Below are 15,272 nucleotides of genomic sequence, written 5' to 3'. Positions count from 1 at the left end.
TACGGAACAACAAGAAAGTACCAGAGGGTCTGAAAAAAAGGGAAGGTTTACGGTGTATGTAGGACAGTGCAAACAACATGAGACCCCTGAGCTCAACCAATCAACAGTGGTATACAGTGACAACCCGATAGATGGTCAAAGATACCCATCAGTCATCACTCGGAACCGCCCCTCATCATTTGGGATTTTTTTAAAACCATCTATACAGATATGTTTTGTTCAGACAGAAAGAGAGCATGATGTAAATGGATCTCATCCACTGAGCAAACAATAGTATGGTCTACCACTCTTCGGAACTAGTGAGTGGTCAAGTGTGATGTGACTGAGGGAGTGCAGTGCAGAAAAAGTTTTTACGTGAAAAATGATAAACAAAGAGGTGTGTTTAAAATTGGATGAGGGAGCATAGAACAGACTTTATTCGGATGATGCTCACTCCGCCAATATGAAAAATTTGTTAAAGACAGTTTGAAAAATGCGCTGTCTAGGGATCGAACTAGGTCGACATGTTTCAGCAACAAGTGGACACAATTGTCCTTGCTTTCTTCAGGAAGTTTACAACAAATAAATGCTACTGCATGAATAAAATAAATAATAAGTGACAACTAAAAAGGCAAGTGTAACAGACAAGTACAGAGATCACCTGCAATATCCAGGTAACGGTTCTTGTCTTTAGCTTACAGCTTATGTCGTTCACTAGAAGGTCAGAACAAAAAAGAGTCACAGGTCAAACACACTGACTACATACAGACAGCCTCACATATACGCTAGGTCACATAAAAGTGGACCTTAGACTTAGTCAAACTAATAGTGCTGACTCTAAACACTCATAAAAGTAATGTAATAGGTATGCCATATCTGGATATATAATTTATATGCCAAATGTAAAAGAGTACATCTTACCATAGCTTGTAAGACGTGAAGACCTCACCCCACCTGGCAGTGGCTCAGGAGTAGAGTGAAGCACCGCTCTATAGAACATGAAAAAAGGGTATGTTTTTCCAAAGTGTACATAAACCTGCATTGTAAAGCAGCCTTCAATAGACTAAGCGTGAACAGGAAGTTAAGAATACGGGATATGCTGAGTCGTAAATTACAACTCCACATCAGTCTTTAGAGTCTCTCGGAGATGGTTAACAGATTTACCCTGTTGCCGGGAGTCCCCGAAAACGAGACTCCTGTATCCGAAACGAGGTGCAAATTAGTTGTTAAACTGCAATATGTCAATCGGTACTTCAGAATGAAGTGAATCGCTTAATGTCTCATTAGCAAACGCAGGGGAAAAAACGTGGCAGTCTTACTTAACCGTCGGTACTTCCTGGCCGGCGTCTGAACCGACTGGGGAGGCACCGAACAGTCGATGCGTGTCTCAATAAGAGAGGAATCCTGATTGGCCGTAGCAGACACGTGACAGACTCTACGCGCCTTGTGATAGGCTAGATGACGATCTGAGGAGTAAAAAAGCTCGTCATTGGTGTTGGTACGTTCTCTAGGTAACCAGAGTGTTTGTATACATTATATTGTGGCCGATCGCTTGAAATGTAGCCCGTATATGTGCCCAAAGGGCTATGATCAATACTCATACGAAAGGCTTACAGGGGGAAGGGTGCTCTTCTTTAGCCACAATTAGGAGTCAAACACTCGTGGCCAAGGCAAAACGACTGAATAAACTCGGACACGCATGTGTCAAGAGTATAGTGTGGATGGTATTTATGAAAATTGTATCTCTCAAAAGTTGTGTCTTTCCTCAACACCAAACACAATACATTGGATGGCAAGTCATCAAAGTGACAGGGCTCCGTGATAATGTGAGAAACTAGGAAACGAGCCTAAGAATCACAACGTTCGTCATTAATGGAGGTACATTACCTAGGTAACCAGTGTGTTAGTATACATAGTAGTGTAGCCGGTCGCTATAATTTGGCCCACATTTGTATCCATAAGGTTGTGACGAATACTCATAGACTTGCCCGCCTTAAAGACTTAAAGACTTAAAAGTGGAGAAATACCCCTCTCAGAGTCAAACCCACTAAATATGGTAACAAGTCATAGTGTTAACAGGGCTGAGTGGTAAGAACCAAATATGAAAATATATTTATATAAATATATATTGTGATTGACATTGCTGGTCTCAAAGATGAGACTATAACTATTCATATGCTCACAGGGTTGACCAGGGAATTTCATCGTTGAGACCATTGTGGTGGGTATCCAGCCTCAGGACCCATCTCTGTTCCCTCAAGAGAAGGAATTTTGTTACATCTGAAGTGTGGGAAGGAATAAAGGTTTGTTCTAGCACTGTCCATTGGAATGCAGTAGAAGGATGGTTAGCTTCTAAGAAGTGTGTCGTGAGCTTGGTGGCCTGCCTCTTGCAACGAATAGTGCTCTTATGTTCTGATATCCTAATGCGTATTTTACGTGTGGTCATCCCCACGTACTTGTATCCACAAGGGCAAGTGATGAGATAGACTAGGCGTTCACTGTTGCAGTTAGTGAATTTGTTTTGTTTCCAAGGTCGCATTGTTCCTATATCTATCTCTGTCGTTTTTTTGGTTTGTGGGCAGGCTTGGCAGGCACCACAAGGGTGATGTCCTATGACTGGCGGAAGGTCCCATAGTGACCCCAAAACCCTGGGTTGTTCTTCAAGGGGTCTTGTATGCACCAATCTGTCCCTCAAATTGGGGCCTCTCTTGAATGAGAACAGAGGGTGTGGAAGAGTCAGACGTCTAGAATTAAGAATTGGCCAGTGTTTTTTGACTGATTTCTGGATATTATTGGAAAGAGTCCCAAATGTATGTACAAACGTAAGTCTTTCCAATGGAGCTTTGGGTATAGATGGTTCCAACAGAGCAGAACGATTGTTATTCATAGCCCGTTTCATTGATCGACGTACCAGCTTATGTGGATACTTGCGTGTAATGAGCTGATTGCCCAAAGTATTTGCATGTTCTTTGTAGGCTGCAGTAGTGGAACAGTTCCTTTGAACCCGCAAAAATTGTCCGAAAGGGAGATTCTCCTGGGGTGATGACTATCGAACAACAGGAGTGAGTTCCTTGAAGTTGGTTTCCTATATAGTTCTGATTGTAGTCCATCAGGTTTAGCCACAATTAACAAGTCAAGGAAAGCAAGGGTGAGGCCTCCAATCTCGATGGTGAATTTGAGAAAGGAGTTCCTGGTGTTGAGCCATTCCAGGAATTCAAGGCAGTGTTCGCTGGAGCCCCGCCAGACCACCAGAATGTCATCGATATACCTTTTCCAGGTTTTTAGGTTATCGGTGTAGGGATTGCGGTCACTGAAGATGTGTTGCTGTTCAAAGGAGTGAACATACAAATTCGCTAGACTGGGGGCGTAAACGCTCCCCATACTCGTGCCAGACACCTGCAGGTAGATGTTGTCTTCAAATCGATGGAAATTCTGCTTCATGGCCAAAGTGGCACAAGCCATGATGAAATGGACCGGTGTTATGCTGTTTAGATCTTTCGAATCCAACAACGAGTGGATAACTTCTAGAGTCTCGTCCTGTGGGATGGAGGTATAGAGTGCCTCGACATCGAATGAGATGAGGAGGTCTGTGGTAATATCGAAATCAATGTCCGGTAACAGACGTAAAACGTCCGTGGTGTCCTTGAGATACGTGGGCATTTCTTGCACCATAGGTCGCAAGAAATGGTCCACGAACGTAGACAAAAGTTCTAGGGCCGAACCTATGCCGGAGATGATTGGCCGGCCAGGGAGCGGCCTCTGTTGTTTATGAACCTTGGGCAAGGCATAAAAATAAGGCATCTTCGGATGTTCAGTATATAAGAAGGTGGCTTCAGCTTGAGTAATCCAACCCTCCGATGAAGCCTCTTCAATCATCGTCCTGATTGTCAATTTTAATTCTTCAGTCGGGTCTTTGTTCAAGAAGGTGGTACTCATTCCTGTTATTGAGCTGTCGCAAACATTCGGAACGGTAGGCATCGGTGTCGAGTAAAACAATAGATCCGCCTTTATCAGCCGGTTTGATGGTTAGTTCCTTGTTGGCTGTTAAGGATTTGAGTGCCAGATGTTCTAATTTGGGTAGGTTATAAAAGATCTTTTTGTTTTCGGAGAAAAGACTCTCTACTTCTTTCTCAATAGCCTGTTCAAAGGCTAGAACCTGTGGTGGCATCAAATGGGTGGGAGGCGTAAAAGTAGACTTACACTTCAACCCAGTGTTGATGTCCCTGTCATCTTGTGTTGATGGTTCTTTGTCCGCAAAGAAGAAGTGTAATCTGATTTTCCTGAGGAAATTCGCGAGCTCCAAACGAGTCTCGAAATGGTCATTCCGATGGGTCGGTACGAATCCGAGACCTTTGTTAAGGGCCTTGTCCTCTGTTGGAGTCAGGATATGTCTGCTTAAATTAATTACGATGCTGGATCACACGTAAAATACGCATTAGGATATCAGAACATAAGAGCACTATCCGTTGCAAGAGGCAGGCCACCAAGCTCACGACACACTTCTTAGAAGCTAACCATCCTTCTACTGCATTCCAATGGACAGTGCTAGAACAACCCTTTATTCCTTCCCACACTTCAGATGTAACAAAATTCCTTCTCTTGAGGGAACAGAGATGGGTCCTGAGGCTGGATACCCACCACAATGGTCTCAACAATGAAATTCCCTGGTCAACCCTGTGAGCATATGAATAGTTATAGTCTCATCTTTGAGACCAGCAATGTCAATCACAATATATATTTATATAAATATATTTTCATATTTGGTTCCTACCACTCAGCCCTGTTAACACTATGACTTGTTACCATATTTAGTGGGTTTGACTCTGAGAGGGGTATTTCTCCACTTTTAAGTCTTTAAGTCTTTAAGGCGGGCAAGTCTATGAGTATTCGTCACAACCTTATGGATACAAATGTGGGCCAAATTATAGCGACCGGCTACACTACTATGTATACTAACACACTGGTTACCTAGGTAACGTACCTCCATTAATGACGAACATTGTGATTCTTAGGCTCGTTTCCTACTTTCTCACATTATCACGGAGCCCTGTCACTTTGATGACTTGCCATCCAAATTTATTGTGTTTGGTGTTGAGGAAAGACACAACTTTTGAGAGATACAATTTTCATAAATACCATCCACACTATACTCTTGACACATGCGTGTCAGAGTTTATTCAGTCGTTTTGCCTTGGCCACGAGTGTTTGACTCCTAATTGTGGCTAAAGAAGAGCACCCTTCCCCCTGTAAGCCTTTCGTATGAGTATTGATCATAGCCCTTTGGGCACATATACGGGCTCAATTGCAAGCGATCGGCCCCAGTATAATGTATACAAACACTCTGGTTACCTAGAGAACGTACCAACACCAATGACGAGCTTTTTTACTCCTCAGATCGTCATCTAGCCTATGGCGCGTAGAGCCTGTCACGTGTCTGCTACGGCCAATCAGGATTCCTCTCTTATTGAGACACGCATCGACCGTTCGGTGCCTCCCCAGTCGGTTCAGACGCCGGCCAGGAAGTACCGACGGTTAGGTATGACTGCCACGTTTTTTCCCCTGCGTTTGCTAATGAGACATTAAGCGATTTACTTCATTCTGAAGTACCGATTGACATATTGCAGTTTAACAACTAATTTGCACCTCGTTTCGAATACAGGAGTCTCGTTTTCGGGGACTCTCGGCAACAGGCTAAATCTGTTAACCATCTCCGAGAGACTCTAAAGACTGATGTGGAGTTGTAATTTATGACTCTGCATATCCCGTATTCTTAACTTCCTGTTCACGCTTAGTCTATTGAAGGCTGCTTTACAATGCAGGTTTATGTACACTTTGGAAAAACATACCCTTTTTTCATGTTCTATAGAGCAGTGCTTCACTCTACTCCTGAGCCACTGCCAGGTGGGGTGAGGTCTTCACGTCTTACAAGCTATGGTAAGATGTACTCTTTTACATTTGGCATATAAATTATATATCCAGATATGGCATACCTATTACATTACTTTTATGAGTGTTTAGAGTCAGCACTATTAGTTTGACTAAGTCTAAGGTCCACTTTTATGTGACCTAGCGTATATGTGAGGTTGTCTGTATGTAGTCAGTGTGTTTGACCTGTGACTCTTTTTTGTTCTGACCTTCTAGTGAACGACATAAGCTGTAAGCTAAAGACAAGAACCGTCACCTGGATATTGCAGGTGATCTCTGTACTTGTCTGTTACACTTGCCTTTTTAGTTGTCACTTATTATTTATTTTATTCATGCAATAGCATTTATTTGTTGTAAAGGTCCTGAAGAAAGCAAGGACAATTGTGTCCACTTGTTGCTGAAACATGTCGACCTAGTTCCATCCATAGACAGCGCATTTTTCAAACTGTCTTTAACAAATTTTTAATATTGGCGGAGTGAGCATCATCCGAATTAAGTCTGTTCTATGCTCCCTCATCCAATTTTAAACACACCTCTTTGTTTATCATTTTTCACGTAAAAACTTTTTCTGCACTGCACTCCCTCAGTCACATCACACTTGACCACTCACTAGTTCGGAAGAGTGGTAGACCATACTATTGTTTGCTCAGTGGATGAGATCCATTCACATCATGGTCTCTTTCTGTCTGAACAAAACATATCTGTATAGATGGTTTTAAAAAAATCCCAAATGATGAAGGGCGGTTCCGAGTGATGACTGATGGGTATCTTTGACCATCTATCGGGTTGTCACTGTATACCACTGTTGATTGGTTGAGCTCAGGGGTCTCATGTTGTTTGCACTGTCCTACATACACCGTAAACCTTCCCTTTTTTTCAGACCCACTAGTACTTTCTTGTTGTTCTAGTAAGTAGTGCTAACTTAGGGCATGAATCCCTACATAGAGGGCAGATCGTGCAGATAATGTCAGAGGTTTAAAGGCGAAAGCCCCCAAAACCACGCCGCTGTGCCTTGATTAAGAGTTAGTGAGACATTGTGGAATGTTAAAGCAACTATTTGCAAGCCTCGATCGCTACTCTATAGAAAGGGTGTGCTGGAGAAGCATGTACGAAACCATAGTACTACTCAGCACAATATTAGCAAGTTTAAAAGATAATGTGAGGGCAAAGTATAAACCAAATTAGGGTATAGCGATATCTGCGACCTTCACATGCTCCCTGGTATCCACTACTAGTAACAGAGATAAAGAAAAGAAATGTCAAAAGCTAAGAACACATAAAACAAAAGTCATAACAATGCACCATTCCAGTGTGGCCGCAGTGGAGCCAGACACCTCCCAAAACGATATCCTTGTGTGATACAGGGAAATCAAAAAATCTGCACAAGGCGTAGCTGACAGAAGTCCTGCCTGGAAGGAAAATCTGCACAAGGCACAGCTGACAGAAGCCCTGCCTGGATGGAAGATCTGCACGAGGCACAGCTGAGAGAAGTCCTGCCTGGAAGGAAGATCTGCACGAGGCACAGCTGAGAGAAGTCCTGCCTGGAAGGAAGATCTGCACGAGGCACAGCTAAGAGAAGTCCTGCCTGCAAGGAAGAACAGCACAAGGCACAGCTGACAGAAGTCCTTCCTGGGAGGAAGATCTGCACAAGATGCAGCAGACTAAAGCCCTGCCTGGAAGGAAGATCTGCACAAGGAGCAGCTAACAGAAGTCCTGCCTTGAAAGAAGATCTGCACAGCTGATGGAAGTCTGGCCTGGAAGGAAGCTCTGCCTGGCCGTGATCTCAAAGCAGTGAGAGACCCACAAACCACAAGATCCCTCAAGCCCAGCTAGCCACACAGGACATAATGTACTCCGAAGGCCTGATTTAGATTTCAGCGGATGGTTTACTCCATCACAAATGTGACCGGTATCCTGCCCGCTCCATTAAAAATGCATTATATTCTGTGGCAATTATAATAAGACAGACAGGATATCTGTCACGTTTTAATTAGTCCTTGGTATAGTTCGCAGATTTTTACTCCGCGGAACTCCACGAAGTGCCAGAGAAACTCAGCCACACTCCGCGGACTTCTGCTAGTAGCAGAGTTTGTTAAGTTGCGCTGCTTTCACTGATGTTTAGTGCCAGGATATTGTCCCACACTGTAAAATCAGCACAAACTGCACTAGGCATCGCGCCAGAGGGCGCTGCTGTGTTCTGCCACTCAATTTGACATTCTACTTAATTGGCAGCTTCATCAACGAGAATGGCAAATTTCTACACTCGAGTGGTTGCGACCTGCCGTGACCTCCCGCAATGAGAAATTTCGCCTGGAGGTCTAGCTTGTTATTTTTTCTCACAAGCGCGAACCACCTTACCGTTGGCGAACCGCTAGAGAAAAAAAGCTCCATTCTGCATCATTTTGTGGAGTTTTTTGGATAACTTTGTGAGTTCCACAGGCATTTCAGAATTCTTCATCACCCCTAATTTTGAGGCAATAATCTGTTGGACAACTAGGCCCTATGTCTGCAATAAGTGTTGTAGAAGAAGTGAGATCCATGGCCTTGTGACTATCAGGCCGTTATCTGACTTCTGATGAACCCCACGGAGTGAGTGCAGAGTCAGAGGGCAGTAGGGGGGCCGCAGGACAGGAAACTAGGTAAACTTGAATATGAGAAATATGGAAAGGTAGAAATGCCGCATCACCAGTGGATAACTGACACCTCCTCCCGCTCTTCCAAATGCCCATCCAGTCACAAAGTGGCATCCTGGACCCCAAACGGACAACATCATGCCAGATGCCATGTATTGGTGGAAAAGGGGGGAAAAGGAGTAATATGCAGACATCTGCTGCAGGGATATGTCAGGTAAATTATTGGTTGTGATGGATTCTCTATAAGTACTAAATGACTGATATCATTGAGATATTAAATTATATGAATCAACGTTTGTTTACCTTATCTGCGCTTATAATGTAAAGGATGGGCCTTACAGTGAACCCCTTGTTCTGTTTTACAAAAAAGCCCCTGAAGGAGCTGCATCTTACAGAACTTTATCTGCTTTAGGAAGAACTAAAGACTTGTTTATTAAAGTTGTCTTTCAGGGCCAGAACCGGGTGCTGTAAGCTGCACTAGTTTCAGGGAGATGGACAGATGTTATGGCGATAGGAAACCCCCCTCAACTCACAATAATGTTCCAATCTTCGGTTAGAAGAAACCAGAAATGCTTGAACCTAGGGAGCTGTTGAAAGTGTCAAAGGTGACTTATGATCAGCGAGTAAAGACAAGAGTTGGTATTTGAAATGATCTTAAGTGAATCGGAAAGGAACGAGAAGAAGTGCGTGAATGGAGTTATTTTTGTTGTATACTTCATGGAAAGTTACTGGAAATTTTGCAGCCCACCCCGATCCATCTCTTTTTTGAAAATCTATTGTTGTTTAAATGAAATCTCGACCATATGAGTCTATCTGAAGTTAAACCTCTAGCACTTGGGTGCTCCGTGAGCGCCCTTACTTTGCTAACTCTGTTTTGTTTACTCTGTGAACACTGGTAAATCACCTCTTTTTCAGACCTTAATAAGATGTCACGTGATCAAATGAACTTTTAGTTAAATATCTGTGTATGATGAAATATTCCTTGCTAAGTTTCAAAGGCGGTAAAGAAGAAGGGGGGGATTTACGAAGATTTTGCACCGTGTTTGTGTCACAAAAGTGGCACAAAGCAGCGCAAAATGTTTTTTTCGAATCTGCTTTCCAGCGCTAATCTTGTTTAGCATTGGAAATAATGTAAAAGTAATGTGAAGTATGGCATAACACTGCTTCACATTACTTTGCACCATGGGGTCCTGCCAAGGGGGGGGGCATGGGCGTTCTCGTGCAACCACCCAAGGTTTGTCACGCTAAACCCAATTTACCAAATACAGTAGATTGGGTTTTGCGTGAGGAAACTGCACCCTTTTAAACTAGGCGCAAGGAAGGAGAAATGCTATAATTTCTCCTTCCTTTTCTGACTTTGCATGCATGCTGCACTGTGCAACACGATACAAAGTGGGAAAAGCTTTCTCCTCGTGTCTACGCATAGTATTTGTACCGGAAGGCTGTCCTTCCTGTACAAAACCTATGCTGGACTCACACACACCCTAGTGCTAAGGTGTGTGCATGGCGCAGGCCCCCTGTAATCAGTGCTGGCGCAAGGGAAAGGGAAGGAGAGAGCCATATCTTTGAAAATATGGTGCTCTCCTGCTCCCCCCTTGTCGCGCAACGCAGCGCAGCCTCGGGGGGGGGGGGCTGCGCTGCATTGCGTGGAGATTTGGTAAATCTCCCCTGAAATGTCTTTAACAACCAGTTAAACATTGTGAATTCTCATTCCATTATGTTTCAATTTAGTAATTTTAAATATATTTACATCCAACAGAAAACAAGCCTTGAATGTATGAAATGACCATCAATAATCAAGCAAATGCTGTAAATCTTCAATAATAGCAGAAAGAATGAGCTACAGTATTCAGGAAAACATCAGCGCAGTCAGCGACAGAGGAACCTGCACACAAACTGACAGATCCCGGATCAAGCATCAAGGGCAGTTCAGTGATTGCAAGAGGCTGAGCTGTGCACCTCCACACCACAAGACGAAGAAATGACCTTAGGAAAATTAAGGCAACAACAATAACAAATCACCTCCTACATAAACAAGTGTCCAACACCAGTCCTCTATGTGAATTGTAAACTCTTTGTGGCCAAACCACAGTAACCAGAGAAAAGCACTACAGAGTGGAGCCGGACAACTGACGGGTAAAGGAAAGAGGAGTTCTTCTATCAACAATACAACAGACTGTCCCAATTTGCACCGGCAGAAGGAAGATACATCTTTACCCGCAAGCATGCATAGCCATAATCCAATCTAAAGGCACAATCGCCTACAAAGACACCTTCTACGTATTAGGAGTGTGGCAAATATTTGGTGGCTATCGCATTTTGTTGTTAAAACAGAAATGAAATGTGCTAAATACTGCACACATATAAAGTGTGTGAGAAAAACACAAGTGCTTTATCAGCCATGTTTGTCCATCAGGAAATACAGTCATGGGATATAGACACATATATACCCGACCCACAGACACTAACCAAGAAAGAAGAATCATACGCATGTAGCAAAAGCTTTAGTTTGTCATCACTACTCAAGCTTCATCGGCACACGTACACAGGACAAAAACCATTCAAGTGCAGTGAATGTGTAAAGAGCTTTAGTCAGTTATCAGACCTACAAAGTCATCAGCGAACTCACTTGGAGGAAAAACCTTATCATTGTAGTGAATGTGACAGGAGTTATCGCTTCTCTTCAGCATTAAGGAATCATCAGCGAACTCACACAGGAGAAAAACCATTCAAGTGCAATGAATGTGGGAAGAGCTTTAGTCAGTTATCAGACCTACAAAGACATCAACGAACACACACAAGGGAAAAGCCATTCAAGTGCAGTGAATGTATGAAGAGCTTTAGTCAGTTATCAGACCTACAAAGTCATCAGCGAACACACTCAGGGGAAAAACCATACCAGTGCAGTGAATGTGCAAAGTGCTTTAGTCGCTTAATAAACCTCCAAACACATCACCGAATACACACAGGGGAAAAACCATTCAAGTGCTGTGAACGTGCAAAGTGCTTTAGTCGGTTATCGCACCTTCAAACACATAATCGAACACACACAGGGGAAAAAACATTCAAGTGTACTGAATGTGCAAAGTGCTTTAGTCATTTATCAAGCCTACAAAGTCATCAGAGAACACACACGGGGGAAAAACCATTCAAGTGCAGTGAATGTGTGAAGACCTTTAATCATTTATCATACCTACAAAGTCATCAGCGAACACACACGGGGGAAAAACCCTATCATTGTAGTGAATGTGACAGTAATTTTCGCAGCTCTTCAGCATTAAGGTATCATCAGCGAAGTCACACAGGAGAAAACCCATTCAAGTGCATTGAATGTGGGAAGAGATGTGGTCAGTTATCAGACCTACAAAGACATCAGCGAACACACACAGGGGAAAAGCCATTCAAGTGCAGTGAATGTGTGAAGAGCTTTAGTCAGTTATCAGACCTAAAAAGTCATCAGCGAACACACACGGGGGAAAAACCCTATCATTGTAGTGAATGTGACAGTAGTTTTCGCAGCTCTTCAGCATTAAGGAATCATCAGCGAGCTCACATAGGAGAAAAACCATTTAAGTGCAATGAATGTCTAAAGAGCTTTAGTCAATTATCAGACCTACAAATACATCAGCGAACACACACAGGGGAAAAACCATTCAACTGCAGTGAATGTGGGAAGAGCTTTAGTCGATTAGAATACCTACAAGGACATCAGCGAACACACTCTGGGAAAAAACCATACCAGTGCAGTGAATGTGCAAAGTGCTTTATTCACTTATCAAACCTGCAAAAACATCAGCGAATACACACAGGGGAAAAACCATTCAAGTGCAGTGAATGTGCAAAGTGCTTTAGTCGGTTATCACACCTTCAAACACATAATCGAACACACACAGGGGAAAAACCATTCAAGTGCAGTGAATGTGCAAAGTGCTTTAGTCGGTTATCACACCTTCAAACACATAATCCAACACACACAGGGGAAAAACCATTCAAGTGCAGTGAATGTGCAAAGTGCTTTAGTCGGTTATCACACCTTCAAACACATAATCGAACACACACAGGGGAAAAACCATTCAAGTGCAGTGAATGTGTAAAGAGCTTTAGTCAGTTATCAACCCTACAAAGACATAATCAAACACACACAGGGGAAAAGCCATTCAAGTGCAGTGAATGTGTGAAGAGCTATAGTCGGTTATCACACCTAAGAAGTCATCAGCGAACACACACAGGGGGAAAACCCTATCATTGTAGTGAATGTGACAGTAGCTTTTGCGGATCTACAGCATTAAGGTATCACCAGCGAACTCACACAGGAGAAAAACCATTCAAATGCAATGAATGTGGGAAGATCTTTAGTCAATTACCAGAGCTACAAAGTCATCAGCGAACACACAGGGAGAAAACATAGAAGGGCACTGAAAGTGTGAAGGGCTTTTGATAGAAGACGCGACTAGCAGTAAAGAAGAAAAACAGATATCAGTATTTGCAGAGTTATAAAAGGGTTTGTTTCCAGAGATTGTTCACTTGCGTACACAAAGTAAAGCAACATGATGCGCCAGGATACACAGTGGGAAGTGAGCACAATGTGGATTAAAAGAAACATTCTTCATTTTTATTTGATGAAGAAGAGATACTAAGAAAAAAATTCAATCGCACCTGATCACACTTCCTGTAAAAGCAACTTTGAGCAATACTGGGACTAACAATGGTATTTTCAGCTAACTTGTTGAAATAGTGATAAAACCTATAAACCCGACACACCCAGAGTGGACATGTTGTCAGGGCTCTGGAGATATGAAGCTTCATTGGTTAAATGTATGTATTACTATTAACAAATGCCACTGCAGTATATGTAATGAACTAAAGTGAAACACAGGTGTTCAAGAAATAACCTATTTTTATATCCTGTGGCTCCTCTCCGACTTAGCTCTCCCTAGTCATTTTGTGACTTGCCAAACTCTACTTTTTACCAGAATTGAGCCACTGTAAGCAGCAGACTCTGTTTGAAGAATGTGATGAAATAGTGAAATCCTACATCAAAAGCATATATGTGCCAGTACAATCAGTTGCACTTCCAGCAACTCGTCTTCCACACTGATTATCCCTTGTTCTCAAATGTTTTGAAGGATTTGTTGTATGAATGCCAGAAGTGGCAGTGACATTCATGAAGCTAATGCTAACAGGAGTGTGTGGGAGATAGAGAGGGGGAGAGATAAAGAGAGCGAGAGAGACAAAGGGGGAGAAAAAGAGAGAAATGGAAGGAGGGGAACAACACATTATTTGTACTCACCTAAAAATAGAAGAAGCAGCCGAATACATGTCAATGTTTGACATCACCAGAGAAACGGGCTGAACACCTGTGAATTTATATGTTTATTTTTAATACCTATAGAACCATGTCATGCAAATAAACGGCACAAGTAAGGAAAATAGTAAAGGAGCCCATTATCAAATGCAAATCACAATGACGTCACATGTAGTGACGTCACAAGAAGTGATGTCAGGCCCTTATAATAATTTTCATGTGAAAGGTCGATGGCCTGTTTTAAAAACAAGCAACATAAAATAATGTAAGAAGATGTTTTTGGATTCAGTTTTTATACATCATGTTTTTTTCCACTATCAGTTTGTAACTAAACTCAGAAATTACTGAAAGTGTAAATATTTTTAAACAGATATGGGGAACTTGGAAATTACATTTTTAAACAGTTTTCAGTGAATAAATAAAATGTGCTTTTAATTTGCGTTTGTTTCCTGACATTATTCTTTATTTAGCCCCTAAGCCCCAAAGTGTTTCACATTTACAGTGTATTAAGCAGCAATAGAAGGGCTAATTGTGTCAAGTTTCTGTTCCTCTCTTGCGCCACTCACACAAATAAATAAAGGGGACGCTGCTAGTGGGACGGATAGTTACAAACACTCAGAGGCCTGTGTCTGCAGTGCTGAGGCACAAAGTAACAATTCCCAGTCGCAGCCTAAGGAGCTAGGTGGAACTGAGTCCCTTTTCTAGATAATAGTGGAGGGACCCAATCAAACTGTGTCGACCCCCAACTTGTGCCGTGCTGACAAAGCAATAGTGAATTTGAGTAATTTACAATTAATTGAAATGAGAGAAAGAGAAGAAGAGAGCGAGGTGCAGGATATAGTCAAGAAAATGAAAAAAAGAGACACGAGACAAGGAGGAAGTAGCAAGGGAGAGAAACGAGAGGAAGCGCTGTGGGAGAAGGTGGAATGGAAAGCAGAGAGAGAAAAGAGGGCATGGTTATATAAGAAGCAGGCTTGATAATCGCCTGGCTTTCGTTAATAAGAACCAGTGCTTACTTTGTAAACGGGGTGCAGCCGACACTACTGAGTATCGGGTGCTGAATACCAACGTAGTGCAGTCTTGATTCCACCTGATGCCTCTTTAATCCACCACCAGACACTCTCTGCCTCTTTATCCTACTCTAGCAGGTTTCTGCTTTCTACCTCATATTTCCTGGGTTTTTCTCTTGTTTTTTTTTCTTTCTATCTCCTGTGTGTCTTTCACCGTTTTGTTGTGGACTATAATGAGGAAAACAAGTTTAGTTCCAACAAAAATTAGTGTGATGTGCCTTACCTGCAACCACTGACTCAAATTAAGCACTGACAACAACCTGTGTATTAGGGTGTGATGATTAGCAAGGGAAACATACGGAATATGGATGGAACACATGCTACACTGGGCAATAACATATAGTTATGCAATATGCTGCA

General features: G+C 42.5%; 1 protein-coding gene across 1 annotated transcript in view; it reads left to right on the top strand.

The window, feature by feature from the left end:
• Positions 1-14,281, top strand: part of LOC144830415 (uncharacterized) — a 73,049-nt gene extending 58,768 nt beyond the window's left edge. Inside the window, exon 2 of the mRNA XM_078688913.1 lies at positions 10,297-14,281. Within this exon, the coding sequence (XP_078545039.1) occupies positions 10,939-12,945 (2,007 nt within the window). The 5' untranslated portion in view covers positions 10,297-10,938 and the 3' untranslated portion in view covers positions 12,946-14,281. The remainder of the gene's footprint in view (positions 1-10,296) is intronic.
• Positions 14,282-15,272: the final 991 nt, after the last annotated feature.

This window comes from Lissotriton helveticus, chromosome 1_1 (genome assembly GCF_964261635.1).
Source record: "Lissotriton helveticus chromosome 1_1, aLisHel1.1, whole genome shotgun sequence".
NCBI lineage: Eukaryota > Metazoa > Chordata > Amphibia > Caudata > Salamandridae > Lissotriton > Lissotriton helveticus.
The sequence above is the reverse complement of the archived record's forward strand: the minus strand, read 5'-3'. Positions and strand labels throughout refer to the sequence as shown.